Genomic DNA, 15,683 nt, shown 5'->3' with positions numbered 1-15,683 from the left:
TGAGGTTGAGGGAAGCGAGCGACAAGAGATGAAGCTAGAGAGACAGGCTTGGACTTAGGTGTAGAGAGGTTTTGAAGCCACTCAGCCCTACTGACACTGGGAAAACCAAGGAAGGTGTTGAAACAAGAGAAGTTGCACTAATATTTTAAGAAAATAAAACTTAAAAAGACAACAATCCCACTGAGACTTGTAATATACAGATTATTTTAGAAGGAGTCAAGAGATATTGGAAGCCCAAAAAATAGCTAATTCAAAGACTAATACAATAAGCTAATTAAGAATTAACAAAATCTTGAAAAATAAGTTAAGAGTTGTGGAGACAGAGAAAGCCACACTAAGGAATAAGAATGGGAAACTGTGAGCAAGAGAGAAACACTTCTAGGAAAAGACAAAAGTGATCAGTTAAACTGCGCAAGTGAAGGAAAGCTTCTCCAGTAGTAAGCTTTCCATTACTCTAACAAAATACATGAAATAATCAGCTTATAAAAAAAGAATGGTTTATTTTGCCTCAGTTTAGGAGGTTTTGATTCACTGTACAGCGGACTCACTGCTTTGGACCTGTGGGGAAGCAGGTACATCACAACAAGGCTGTTCACTTCAAGGTGAGAACACACAGCAAGTGACCAAGGTCTCACAATCCTCACCTCTTAGTTTCTACCAGTTCCCAATGCCACAGAGAGGATCAAAACTTTAGAAAACGTGAGTCTTCGGGGAACACTCCAGATCTACACTACAGCAGCCTACAAAAACATGTCCTTTACAAATCAGTCTCTCAGGGAAGGCACTGCAGAAATGTCACAGACAGATACCAGAGGCCTTAAATGTTTCTAAAAGAAATACCAAGAAGTGTGCTAGCTCATGTTCACTGGAAGTATAACCAAACTATCATTTATATTAAAACTTAAAAGAGTTCTCAATTACAAAAAAAATTGATAATTATTTATTGTTATAACAGGACTTTGTAAATATATCTCTACCCCACAGGTTACCCTCTTCCAAGAATGCTAAATTAACCAGAAACAGAACACTTCGGATAGTTGTTGGTCTGAGTTACACTTATAAATCACTTGGAGGTCAAGGTCAAAGTCAGATTATTTTCTTTTCAGTTTTCGACTAAGTATAATCTTTTAACTTAAAAATTATAATCACTTAAATTACAGAAGTCAAGTTGGCTCACTATAGTAATTCAAACAATTCAGAAACACAGTCCTCCACCCTCTAGCAACACTTTATACTTACTTGAAACTCCTAAGGAGAATTTGTGAACCCTTCTAACAAGTTTTTCTTTGCTTATGTAAGCATATATGTGTCTATACAGAATATATATCATGCTGTAACTTTTTACTTAATATATTAATTCTAGCCTGCAAGCTAATATACATAGCATTTCTTCAGTTTTAGTATCTGTAAAGATACAAGTATATCCACTGCTTTTTATAAATTTTCTTTCTTCCTTTTTCCTCTACTAAAGGCAGGATCTCTCTATACAGTCCAGATTAGCCTGGAACTGGCAATCCTCCTGCCTCTGCTTTCCAATTGCTACTATTACAGTGTTTATCACCATGTCAGAAATAAATATGCCTTCTGAAACGACAAATGTGATGTTTTTAACATTGGTACCTACTGTGTAAAGATTAAATCAAGCTACTTAACATGTCCATCAACAACTTTGTGATAATATTAGAAATCTATTCTTTTGGCTATTTTGAAACATACACTTGTGCTGGTTGGTTTCTGTCAAGTTTTCACAAACTCAGACATATTGTGAAAGAGGGGAATCAACTGAAAAAATCCTTCCATCAGACTGGCCTGTGGCAAGGCCGTGGGGAATTTCCTTTATTAGTGACTGATGCCGGAGGGCCCAGTTCACTGTGGGCATGTGCCACCCCTGGGCAGGTGGTGCTGGGTTGGCTGTATGAAGAAACAGGCTGAGAAAGCTACTGGAAGCAGTGGTCTTCCTCCAGGTCTGCACTTGACCTCCTGCCCTGCCTTCCCTTCCTGAGGGACTGTCAACTGTCAACTGAAATACCCCTTCCTTCCCAAGCTGTTTTGTCATGGCCTCTGCCACGGCGTTAGAAACCTAAGGAAGACAGTGTTCCTATCAACTGTGGTCACCATGGAGGAACACAAACCATGAGTCTAAATGAAACGTTGTGCCCTCTGATCAACAGCGCTCCTTTCCACCTCTCTCCTCCCTAACCACCACCCACTGCCCCAGCCTCTGGCAATCACCTGTCCACTCTCTGCTTCTGTAAGATGAACTTCGTTCAGATTCAACACAAAAGTCAGATCTGTTCCTAGCTGGTGTCACTTAATCTAAGGTCCCCTAGTTCTATCCATGGCATCATGAATGAAAGAACTGCCTTCTTGTTAAGGCTGTACAGTACTCATTTTGTACATATGCCCATCCTTTTGATCCATTCATCTGCTGACAGACACCTAGTTTGCTTCCATGGCTTGGCTATTATGAACAGTGTTAATAATGGAGTAAAGATAGCTCTCTGACAACTCACTTATTTTAGGTACTGAAATGGAACTTAGATTGGTATATCAAAATCTGACAAACATCTGGAACATTCTTATTTTTTGCTATCAGAAATAATGCTATATTAAAGATTACTGTATAGTTCTTGTAAGAATTGGTTCTCAAATTTCTATCAGATAAATCCACATACAGATGATTTCTGGGTTAAAATATAACATTTTAGTAAATATTACTGTGCTTGACTCCTAAAGGGAGCCCAACTTACAGACCCACTAAGGAATGTTTCTCTAATCTCTATGCCCCTGCCAATACTATAGAGTGTCATATTCACTTCTGCCTACCTAAGTAGAAAATTTATCAGTTATTCACGGAGTACAGCTTTTCCCCTGTCCACTGTCTACTTGTACTTCTCCTTTTATGAAATACCATTTAGATTCTTTGCCTTTCTTTTGGAAGGTTTTCTTTTCTAATTGGTTTTCTTATTAATATGTACAAATTTATCATGGTGGGTTTTTCCCTGTTGTTAATGTTTGTTTTGTTTGAAACATGTTCCTAGAAAGCCCAGGCTAACTAGTCTCAAGCCTGCAATCCTCCTGTCTCAGCCTCCCAAGTGTTTGTGATTACAGACAAGAGTCACCACACCCAGCTATTCACCTGTCTTTTATCATCAACCAACTCTGCCAATATTTTCCTTTATTGAGTATATATTCTGTGTTTTGCCTAGGAACCTCTTCTGCTATCCAGTATTATTAAAATAATATCCTGCATTTGTCCTTGATATTTTCTTCTAATTATTTTATTATAAATTAGTTTGTGTTAATTTAAATCTTTAATACATCTAAAATTTACTCATGCAATATTTTGACTTAGGAGCTGTTCCAATACTATTTATTGAATTATCTATCTTGAAATGCTTCCTCCTACTCTAATAGATTACTACAAAGAGCTAAGGCAAGGTACAGAAATAACCATCACTTGAAATCTCAGTATCACTCACTTACTCAAAGTCATGGGTATTTATGGAGAACCAACCAACTGACAGGTACTAGGATACAACGGAGAACAAAAAAGCATCCCTGCTTTCATGAAGCTTACAATCTCTCTAGTTTTTCCCTTCTCACATAGAATATTTTAAAGGAAAAAGGAAATCTATGTCCACGCAAACTCAATACAGTTGGCAAAGTTATAACACATTATGCTTTTCATTTCCCTGCTTTATCTCAAATGTCCCTGTTTATTGTAGTGACTATCTCCTTATCGTGCTCATATGGAAAACACTGCAGGAGTTAACGTTCATTCATTAACCTAAACCCTTCACTTTCTCTACCACCTGTCACTTCCACCAAAATAAGAAAAACCTCCATAAGAAAATATATACTATATATAATAAATCTATTTACAAGTCCAGTTCGACCATCAGGTCAAAGGTGTTTACTTTCTTTAAACTTCATGCAAATTGAGACGAGAGCCAAGAACCCTACGGATTTTGCACATGGCTTGGAGAAGCAAGAACTTCGGTGGCCAACAACAGGTCCAGAGGGGACGCTCCTTGGCGACGGTCACCATCAACCTGGGAGCCCACCGCCCCCAGAGACGGCCCCACCCCCACCCACAGAGGCCCGGGGTGGGGGCGGGCCGACGGCGCTGTGACCACGCCCCCACCTGGCTCCCGACCCCGGGCCTCCCCCACACCCCGAAACCGCCGCCGAGCGACAGGAACAAAGCGCCGCGGGAGGGGAGCGGGCAGGGCTCCGTGCCTGCAGGGTGACCTTGGCCTTCCGTCCTCAGTTTCCTCCTGAGGAAAGTGAGGCCCGGCCTGCACGGCCGCCGCCTCCCCCCCGGGCTGCGGGCTCAGGACCCTCGTCCCACGGTTACCGGGAGACTCCGGCCCTTTCCCCCCCCACCCCGCGCGGCTCCCCGCGCCGCCCCCGCCCCGTCCGCGCCCACGAGGACTACCTGCGATCTGGGAGACGAACGCTTCCGCCACCAGAGACATGGCGGCTGCGGGGCCCTGGACGCGCGCCTGCGCCCCGCGGCCCTCGGCGCCCGCCCTCCCGCGCGACCCCGGCGGCGCCCCTGCAGCTAACGAGCCTGGCTGGGCCCGCGCTCGGACACGCAGACGACACCTCAGCCGCCGAGGCCCGGCCGCAAGGTTACCGCCAGGCCGGCCGGGGACTTCCGGCGTCGCTGACAGCGCGCGCCGGCACTTCCGGCTGCTCCGCCCCGCGCGCCCCGGCCCCGCGGGAGCCCCTGAAGATCTGGCTCTCCGTGTGTGATGTCTCAAGGTGCACAGAGACACACGTGTGTCGGTGCTTTTGAATATTTTTGCATGCTTTTAGCAACCTACCAAGATGGAAACAAGCTTAAAGAACTTAAAGTATCCGGGCCGGTACTGCTGAGGCCCAGAAACTCAGAATTCCCCCAGTTCCACCGCCTGCAGGATTTGAGGTCCCCGGACAGATATTAAGTGTCAATTATTTATCCAAGTGCTCTAGCCAGAAGGAGGTTTGAACAGCTCGTGAGCTGAAACATAGTTTGTCTTCCAACTCCGTGCACCCAAAATGAAGCTTGAAGAATCAAAAAATGTCCATTTCTTGTTTCTGAGTGTAAAGGGACGCAGTGAAGGAGGGACACCAGATTCCCTGAGTCTTTCCTCTTAGCCTAGTCATTTTTTTTTTTTTTTTAAATTATGGGTTACAACTGGAGAAGAATCAGAAATATTACCGAATTAGAAACATGAAGCTACACTTGTAATAGACTTCAGAGATCATTTGGTGAGCCAAAGAAAGCCTTTCGATGCTGAGAAAAAGTCTCAGAGAGGCAAGAAGACTAGGGGTGGGGGGCTAGTTTTCTCCTTCTACTATGTGGATGGATTCTAGGAATCCAACTCAAGTCATCAGACTTCTCCCTTCTACCATGTGGATTCCAGGGAGCCAACTCAAGTCATCAGGCTTGGCGGGCTAGCCCAGGCATACACACACATCAGCTTGGGCAGGCTAGTGGTCAGTGACTAAGTTCCTCTTGAGTCACTCTCCACATCATTTTTTTTTTTCATCTAGAGTCTCTCACTGAGAATCAGAAACTCCAGGATTAAGGTGACCAACAGTATGCCGAAAAGTCAGGACTGAGCAGGTAGCTCACTGGTAAAGCTCTTCCCTAGCTTGAGACCCTACTTCCCATCTTCAGTCCCACCACGCACATCCACAAAAAACATCACATAGCTTATGAAGTTTGTACATAGGAAAGCTGCTGTTCTAAGAATTACTGTCCATGACATCGGGAAAGGTATGTCTCCTTTCTTTATGTCCGTAGATCTCTGACCCTCCGTTACAATTTATTGTTCGTATTTCTGCTTCCTTAACTAGACTTAAGTAGTATGTTGCTTTCTTAAAAGTGCCATACAGATTACCACACAAGGGATGGTTCAAACGACAGGTGTATTTATTGTCTAGTTCTGGAAGCTTGGAGTCTGAAGTGAGAGTGTTGGCAAGACTCTCCTTTTTCTCAAGGACATAGAAAGAAGCATCCTTTCTGGCTCTTCATCACTTCTAGGATTGCCAGTGCTCCTTGGCATTCCGTGACCTTAGACACATCACTTCAACCTCTGCTTCCATCATCACATGGCAGAGTCCCTGTGTGACTCTTGGTCCAAAATTCCCTCTTCTGATGAAGGCACCAGTCATTAGATTGAGGCTTATTCTTTTAAAGAATGACCTCTTGTTAATTACATCTACAAAGAGCTGACTTCCAGATAAGGTCACATCCATTGATGCCAGAGGCTAGCATGTAGATGTCTTCTCAGAGGATGTAAAATGGTAGAAAGTTTTGAAGACTAAAGCATAGCAATATTTGTAGCCCCCGCAGCAAATAAGAAGTTTGTGAAAACAAATTTAAACTTACCCATTAATTTAAATAGACACAATGTACTTCAAAAAGCATCTTTTCTCTGGCTGAGATGAGAAAGGTTAATGAGGAGCTCGTAGAAATACAAGGAAGATAGTAGGTTGTTCTTGTTTGTGCTGAAGGAAGAAACTAATAGTGGAGTATGTGGTGCCCAATTCCCTCCCCATCCTTTTGTTGCTATTGACCCAGAGAAATGAGCTGTTCCAGTATCTTCCTGCCAATCAAGTTTCCCATTCTTGTCCTCTGCACAGGGGATAGTATGTTTAACCTTGAAAAGTGAAAGTCTGTCACCAGTTCAAGTTGTGTTGGCCTCTTCTGTTTGTTGCCTTTCTAAAGTTACAGATACTGTGTTTTGACTATTTTGGATGGATTTAGCGTTCTATTTCATAACCTGAGCCAAAGTCCTTAGATGACAGTCCTGGCAACTGGACTATGAAACCAGTAAGCAAATATAAGGGGTAGAGGTGAACCCCAAAATGGAAAAAATGATAGAGCCAAAGACTGGGAATATGTAGGAACAACAGCGCCTGAGTGAGGCAAATAGGATGTTTGTGCATAATTTTAGTCAAGCAGCCATAGCTTGCTAGACACAATAAACTAGGATGCATCAAAAGCACTGGGTTAGGACATACCTACCTTTGCTACTATAACAAGTGTCTTAGCCTACCATAGTTGCTAGAAGAAAATACTTTAGACAGGTTAATTTATCTTTTTTTTTCTGGTTGTTTGTTTGTTTGCTTTGGGGTTTTTTTGTTTGTTTGGTTGGTTGGTTTGGTTTTGTTTTGTTTTGATACAGGGTCTCTCTACATAGCTCTGGCTGTCCTGGAACTATGTATACCAAGCTGGCCTCAGACTCACACCTTTGCCTGCCTCTGCTGGGATTAAAGGTGTGTGCCACCACACTCAGCTAGACAGGGTAATTTATAAGCAGCAGATTTATTGCTCATTTTGGAAAGCTCTGAAATCCAAAATCAAGGCTTCAGTAGAGCCAATGCGTTCCAAGAGGAACAGCTCCTCATAGATGTAACTTCTCATGCCTTCAGATGGTGGAAGGGAAAGGGGGACTAGTAAGTTCCCTCAAGCCTTTTCAATAAGGGTTTTAATTCCATACATGAGGGAAGAACCCTCCCAAAGGCCTCTCCCTCTTAAAGACTGTATCATATTGCTGATTGAGTTGCAACATTCGAATTTGAAGGGGTACCAGCATTCAGACCACAGCAGCTAGCCTTTTGAGGGAAAAAAAAAAATTCAAAAGGAGATCTGCTGGGGCACTGTCTATATACACAGCTCTTTTCATTGTGGCCAAGGAAGCTGAATCCTCCACAGCATATGGATTTACTTTTTCCTCTCTGACTGACAGTTCTTTGCTTCCCACACAGGCAAATTTAGGCTGGAAAGAATGTGTAATGTGGGAGGTCTTTATTACTAAAAATTAAATCCAATAAGATGCAGATGTCCTGATGGTGCCCACAAACAAGCTTTCTTTGTAATAAAGAGCCAACTGGAGAAAATATATTTATGCATCTGTATTAGAACAACTGGCAGATTTAAAACTGAAGATCTGTTTAAGATCACCACAATTAAGGGAAATACAAGAAAACAAGCCACTGGAATTTTTAAGAATGAGGTTATAAAACAAAAGTACTGAGGAATCCATATGTTACTAAAAGGATAGTCACACAATTATTTAAAATAAATTATTAATGCATGACATTAACAGTCTCATTGTTTGCCCTAATAAAATCGCTTACTTGCCAAATTGTTCTGTCATAGGATATTTGCAGGTCTCTAACCTAGACTTTACGTTGTTACTGTATTACATAGTAAGAAATGTTCAATTATTTTTTTGAGTATATCTAAACATTAAAATATTTGGGCATTTTATTTATTTTTCATTTTTCTCTGACAGAATATTAATACTTTAATGCAAATGTTTTTGAAAGATGTCTGCAAGAGAAAACTCTTACCTTCCATGATTCCTTCAAAAGGATACTATTGCTTTGATAATAAAATAGTAAATTCCAGACTTCTTAAGTTAGTCTACTCCATAATCAACGGCTTTGACTGTGGCTAATTCATTCAACCCAAATAGTATGTTGTTCAGTAAGAGACAATAAACTGTAGGTAACGCCAAACTACTCCAAACAATTTTTCTCTTTTTCTTTTCTTTCTTTTTTTAGTTGAGTGAGGGAGACTTTGCTGTATACCCCAGACTGTCCTCAAACTCATCTCCCAAGGGGCAAGGATTAAAGGAATCTGTCATCATACCTAGCATTTCAAAGATGCTTAAATGGTCCAGAAATATAGTGGCAGTTCATCCTTATATCTCTCCATTCTTTTTCTCCCCCTTTTGGATACCTAAGGAATCATAATTGACCAGGACAATAAAGTTTACACCTTTTATTCCCACTGTGTGAGTGTAACACCTTCTATTGTAGACTAGAACTCCATTACATGAACCACAAGTATATTTGACTACTTCTTGAGAAATAGCTACATGATTGATTGCTGTGGGCAAAGATTTTTCCAAATATTAATGGTTTTTCAAAAGAAATTAAAATGCTGTTCCTGCCGTGTTCTTCTAAATATCTTCTTGCTCACTTTCGTAAGTTATAAAGGGCTGAGTCTGTTTTACTGACTACCGTTCACTGGTGGTTACGTGTTACCTACAGTCACAGGGACTGTGTGAGTTAGGACTTTTGTGGCTGCAAGTCATAAAAAACACAATTAAACCTGAACTTAAGCAAGTTTAAGTTTATTGTCCCATTTCAATAGAAAAGATAAAGCAGTAATTCACAAATAATGAAGGCCTGTAGGAACGAGAAGTTTAGGCTCAGCAACCTGTCTCTCTATGTGTCTTCATATCTCTCTCTCTCTCTCTCTCTCTCTCTGTGTATGTGTGTGTGTGTGTCTGTCTGTCTGTCTGTCTGTCTGTCTCTTTCCCCACCCCTCATCTCTGTACCTCTGTTCAGTTTTCTTCTTTTTATCTTAAAATGCACCTTCTCCAGTTAAGTTGAGAAATAGCTGCTAAAAGCATCAATATGACACCCTCCCAACTTCTAAGTTACCCTAGAAGAACTTCAATTCATCCTCAATTGCATGCTCTCACCCCCACTTGTAGTACTTTGTCCAAGTGAATGGATTGGATGGCTGAGCAGGCTTGAGGGTGGGGCAGTGAGGCCTGTTACAATGAGGGAAATGGAGAAAATATGCAGGCCGGCCAGAACAATTGAAGCACTGTGCACCGTAGGAATAAGGGGAGTGCTATACTGTGGCTGTCACTTGTTTTGGAACTTAGATGAGTCATTTAAGCTCTTTAATATTTTTCATTTCCATAAAGGGAGTCGTAAAATGTAATAATGTCTTAATTGCAGCCCCTAGCACAGCGGAGGGGAAGAGGAATTCAGATGATTGTGTTAACTAAAAGGAACAGAGCTAAGGATGTCTGCAGTAGAATAAGAGGACTGGTCCTTAGATGTGTGTGTGTGCCCCTCACAGACCTGGCTAGAAAGGATATACCCTTCCTAAATTTATAATTAGTATATATACAGTCCAAATAACAACATAGGAAGCAATGTGAATGGTGGAATATTAAGCAAAATAAATAAATAATGTATTTCATTGTGAATATAATTATGTGAAGACATAGTTATAAAAAGTACAATTCTCAAAAATTATAAACCTTCTATTGCAGAAGGGAGTGGAATTTTGGTGTTTTAACTCTTTGCTCTCTTTTAAATTTTCTGTAATATTTTTTGTGCCACTTAGGAAAAAACTATTTTAATCCTACATGGCAGCACACATCTGTAGTCTTAGCATTCAAGAGGCTTAGGCAGGAAAACCATGAGCTCAAGGCCACCCAGAGCTATATAGTAAGACCTAGTCTCAAAGACCAGCAAAAAATAACTGTTCTATCACACAGGCTAGAATTTCCTTGAAGATGACTAATTTGAGAAGTACTTGGATCATTCTGCTTCCAAGTCTCTGGTAATGATACAGGTCTCATTAATAGCATTGCTGAGATCCTACCTTAGACCAACTCTGTGTTCCACATCAGAGATTTACTGCTACATTAATAACAAAAGAAGAATGTGCAGAAAGAACAACATCCAAAGTGGATTCTTTCTTGATTATAAGTACTTATTTAGACTACCTACCGATAGGCAAGAATAATGGGTTGATCTAGATGCTGACGAACTTTGTAAACCAGTTTTAGACACCTTGCTTTTGGCAGTGATCTGGTATGGATCATAGCTCTTCACCAAGTTGTCACATTTTACCTTTTAGCTCATTAACAAAGCCGAGGGGATGGTGATGATGACTAAGGTACCTTAAACAGTAGTTTCCATAACATATGTGACAAAGTTGGTGAAGAGATGGTCCTGTAACACTAAAATCTGAAAGGACGCTGGAGCACTTGGAGTCCCTCTGAGGAAACACCCCATGATGGAGAAGTAGGTCACCTCGGGTGTAAAGCTGGCACCTAGAAAAAAGTGCCAAGCAACATGGACACCACCATTTTCCTTTGCCTTCTTTTCAAATCAAATCTGTTAGAGCACCAGATTTATTTCTTCACTCATTTCCACGTTGGTTCTTGGCCCTCGACTACATTCTAGAGTTACTAAAGAAAACAAAATTTAGTGTCTGCTCATTAGGTGCTCACCATCCACCTGAAAAGGTGGAGACGCAAATAGGCCATTCCCAGGCGGTGGAATGAATGCCAGAGAAAACGTGAGCCCATCCATGCAGGTTACAAGAAGCATTACCTAGGTTTAAGTTGCAGTGTTGCAAGAGCTAACACAGCTCTTCAATATAAATGAAATGCCCTTCCAAGATGCAAACGCCCTTCTGAAATATGGCGACTTTGAACTAAGTGCTTGGCCTTGTAGGGAATGCCTTCAGTAACCAGAAAGGGCCTCAAAAACTGTAACCTTTGTGGAGAATGAAAAACTTATCTTGGCACACTCCTTGACCCTCACAATCCCTCCAAGGCACAACACGCTTCTACTCATTATAACTCCTTAGCTTTGTTCCTTTCCACATAAAATGAAAACATCACACCCTATAACTCTTCAAAATCATCCAAAGAAATCACTTTAAGATGATGATCAGGGTGAAATATTTGCTATCTTGCCAGCTTTCCTTTAAAAAAAAATTCCAGAAATAAAATACAGAAACTCAAAAGGAATAGAAACAACTGATCTCAGCTAGCAATACCACCTGTCAATCACAGCAGTTGTTCCCACTTTCCCCTCTGGAATCTTTTTAAGGGACTGAATATTTCTGCCTTTGCTGTTGGACTGTCACTCACAGGAATCCACTCAAACTCTATCCAGATCTTCTCCTTAGTTTTGTGTGTATTTTAGGGTAAGAAAGAACATAATCTAAGTAAAAATACCACTCTGCCTCTGATGTTGTTTGTTTGTTGCTTCTAGTGTTTTGGATTTTTGGGGGTGGGGAGAGCGGGTTTCAAGACAGAATTTCTCTGTGTAACTCTGACCGTCCTGGAACTGGCTTTGTAGACCAAGCTGGACTCAAACTCAGAGATCTGCTTACCTCTGCCTCCGGAGTGCTAGGATACTTCTGGTGTTTTTTAAGTTGTATTTATAATACAAGTATTGCTGTCAGACCACTAGAGATCTACTACTTCAATCAGACAAATGGAGGGGTGCTTCCAAAGCCCAATAAGGTGCTTCAGTCCAAGGCTGAAAAACCTAAAACTCAAACTCACATATGGAGGTGCACATCTGTAATCCCAGCACTCAGGAGACTGAGGCAGTAGAATACTGAGTTCAAGGCCAGTTTAGAATGTATAGTGAGACTATCTTTAAAAAATAAAACAAAAAGATAGTTGTGCATAATATAAATATGAAAATAACCATAGTCTTGAAGTCAGAATAAGTAAAGAGAACATCTGAAAGAATGAACTCTATTTTAAAAATTACTTTGATCTTGATAGCAAAATAAGGACTACATAATTTGCCTATATATACTCCTTTCAATAAACATATATATGTATCAGGCTTTCTCGGACCCCCATCCCCCAAATCATGACACGGAAACTTGCTATTAGTTATGAATGCTCGGCCTTATCTTATGCTTGTCCTACTAGCTCTTATAACTGAATGTAACCTATTTCTCATCTACGCCTTTCCTCCAGGCTTTTTACCTTTCTTTCATTCTGTATGTCCTACTCCATGTCTGGCTGGCTGGCAGCTACCCGGCTAGCTGGCCCTGGGTGTCTCACTGTCTTTCTCCCTTGTTCTCTCTCTCTCTTCCCGAGCCTAGATTCTTCCTCCTACTTATTCATATATGTCTGTGAATGCCTGCCTAGCTATTGGCCTTTTATTAGACCAATCAGGTGCCTTAGGAAGACAAGGTAAAACAGCAATACATCTTTACATAATTAAACAAATGCAGAATAAGTAAGTGCAACACACCTTTACATAGTTAAAGTAATATTCTGCAACATAAATAAATGTAACACATCTTTACATAGTTAAAGCAATATTCTATTCTGCAACTTCCGTGTTATATATCGCCCATTTAATAAACGTAGGTTCATTTCTCACTCTTCCTATTCTACCTCTGGTTTCCCTTACATCCTGGCTGGAGTTAATTTTATTCATCAGGGAGGGGGATATGTGTCTCATTACCATCGTTCTAAGAACCAGTTACAGGAAAGATCTATTTGTAATGGTATGTATGTGTGAAAACACCATGATGAAGCCCTTTATTCTATATGCTAACTTTTAAGATTCATGTTTTTAAAAACCAAAGCACGCAAAACCCAAAAAGGTTGACACAGAAGTTTCATTGCCTACTCAGTCTTGCTACGATTTCTCCCCACCCCCAGTCCTCTCTACTACCACCAGTAAACAGTCTCCTTTTCTGCTTTATCCTCCTTGCTTATCTATGGCACAAATGAGTAGAGGAATGTTTGCTTTCTTTAAATCCCTTTCCTTTTTACTTGAAGTATTTTATCTTCCTCAATGTCTTTCTTTTCTCATAATTTTTGTTTTTCACTGTTGTCCTGACTTTTCTTGCATATTTATTCTTCCACATGAACTTTGTATCAACTTATATAGCTCTGTTTTAAAAAGCTTCTTGGAATTTTTATTAGAGCTGCATTAACTCTATAAACTGATTTAAGGAGAACTGGCATCTTTATAATGTTGACTCATCTGATGCAGGAACAGAGGATGACTTTCCATTTGCTGCTCTCCGCCTGGCAGGATGCTTTAAGATGTTCACATCTAGGTTCTGTGCGTTTGTGACTGTGTTTACTTCCGAGTATTTAATCTTCTTTATTGCTACTAAAATGGGTTTTTCTCTAACTTTATGGACTAAAAGTGGTTATTGTTCATATATATGAAGGGTATTCATGTTTGGCATTTTATTTTACATTTAAAATGTTAATGACCTTGGTGACCAAATATAGTGACTCCTGGTGATAAAAACAGACATTATGTCTGCCACCACAGTCTTGTAGCTGTGGTACATTATATGGGCTTGACACACTGAGTTTTAAACAACTCTTTCCCTTAGTGTCCCAATCAAAGAAAACACAATAAAAAGACAGATTTCTATTTGAGTGAAGCTTTTACTAATATTTTAAAAATGCATTTTTTGACCCAAACTCAAAATCCTAGCAAGGAGTCCTTAAGGGGCGTCAGGAAAGGGTGGGCTTTGTGGAAGGAGAAGCAGAGATGTGGCAAACCTGAGAAGCCGCAAATGTACAAGAGGAAATTATTTGGAGCCATTTTAGGATGCGAGACTAGAGCTAGGAGAGTGTCTTCACTTCCTTCCCAGTTGGGTGTCAGAGTACCTGACAAGCAGCTTAGGGAAGGAAGGGGAATTGAACTCCCAGTTCTGGCCCAGCCCATCACGGCATGGATTCAGGTCGGCAGGACCAGCTGCAAGGCTAGCCACATCCACAGTCCAAAGCAGAGAGAAAATGAATACACACAGACCTGTGCTTAGCTCGCCTTTTCATTTGTCGCGTTGTCTAGGACCCAAACAAAAAGAATAGTGCCACCTGCTTTTATCCTGGGTCTTTTTACATCAATGAACACAGTCAAGACAATCCCCGACAGGCCAACAACTCAATCTCAGCTTCACTGAGACTCTCCCCAAGTGATTGTAGATTGCGCAAAGTTGACTGTTGTGTTGATGGAATGATTTTTCCAAGTCTGTATATAAATGATAGTTGAAATTAGAAATAAGATGTGATTCCCAAGGATGAAAGAATAGAAAAACAAACAGACAGAGCTGGAACCTGAATGGTAGAGAACACCCAGGCCAGGAACACAGAGTGGAAGGAGGCAGAGTGTCAGAAGCCAAGAAGGAAGGAAAGTCCAGAGAATGAAAACAAGCCTTTATGGCAAAGACTTCAGTAACAGCAAAGCCAATGAGTATAGTAAATACCAGTACTTGTTGACGCTGGTATTTCTGTATGTGTAGCTTTGAGCCTTCTAGTTCCTTAGAGATGATATGTAGTATTCAAATAACATGGGTTAGGGAAACCACACATGCCTGATGATCTGGGTTTGGATCCCCAGAACCCATATCAAAGCTGGACTTAGTAATGCAAGCATCAGAAATCACTGCTCACTAGGGAAATGGGAGGTAGAGACAGGAGCATCTCCAAAACTAAGGGGCCAGCTGGCCTGGCTCACCCAAAAAGGAACAGAACCTGTCTCAAAACAAGATAGAAAAGTGAGAACTGACACCCACAGGCTGTCCTCTGACCTGCACACATACATGCATCTCGCATAGACACACTTGAACATGTACTCTCACACATTACACACACATAAATATTACAAAGATTTAACAAAAAAAAAAAGCCACAAGTTTGGAAAACACTGAATTATTTCCTTTCCATTCTGTAGTGCTGAGGGTTGAACTCAGGGTCTTGGACATGCTCAATCCACACTCTACCACAGAGCTACACCCTCCACCCGGAATAGATTTCTTTACTGTGGGACTTCTCAAAGCTACTACTATGCTTGTTTGCAATATGAATTGCTATACATCAGAGCAGAATGCAGAGTTCTACACATTTCTCTTTTTCCCTTATGTGTGTAGGTTTCTTTCCTGAATTTATCTTTATGTAGCATATGGTACATTCCCGGGCCTGTGGAGGCCAAAAGGTATCTGATCCCTTGGAACTGTAATTATAGTCAGTTGTGATCTGCCACGTGGGTGCTGGGAACTGAACCTGAGCTTTGCCCTCTGACTCCTCTTCTCTTTTTTCAGGCGAGGGAGAGCAAGAGGCTCTCACTGTGTGGCG

General features: G+C 41.1%; 1 protein-coding gene across 3 annotated transcripts in view; it reads right to left on the bottom strand.

Moving 5' to 3' along the window:
- Mtx2 (metaxin 2) overlaps positions 1 to 4,668 on the bottom strand; it is a 53,147-nt gene extending 48,479 nt beyond the window's left edge. The window contains exon 1 of one of the 3 annotated variants that reach the window (XM_028880614.1): positions 4,442 to 4,668. In XM_028880614.1, the coding sequence (XP_028736447.1) occupies positions 4,442 to 4,481 (40 nt within the window). In that variant the 5' untranslated portion in view covers positions 4,482 to 4,668. Of the gene's footprint in view, positions 1 to 644; positions 846 to 4,441 lie in introns of those variants that run through there. The other 2 variants (XM_028880615.2, XM_037204889.1) reach the window with 2 other exon arrangements.
- Positions 4,669 to 15,683: the final 11,015 nt, after the last annotated feature.

Source organism: Peromyscus leucopus, chromosome 4 (assembly GCF_004664715.2).
Source record: "Peromyscus leucopus breed LL Stock chromosome 4, UCI_PerLeu_2.1, whole genome shotgun sequence".
NCBI lineage: Eukaryota > Metazoa > Chordata > Mammalia > Rodentia > Cricetidae > Peromyscus > Peromyscus leucopus.
The sequence above is the reverse complement of the archived record's forward strand: the minus strand, read 5'-3'. Positions and strand labels throughout refer to the sequence as shown.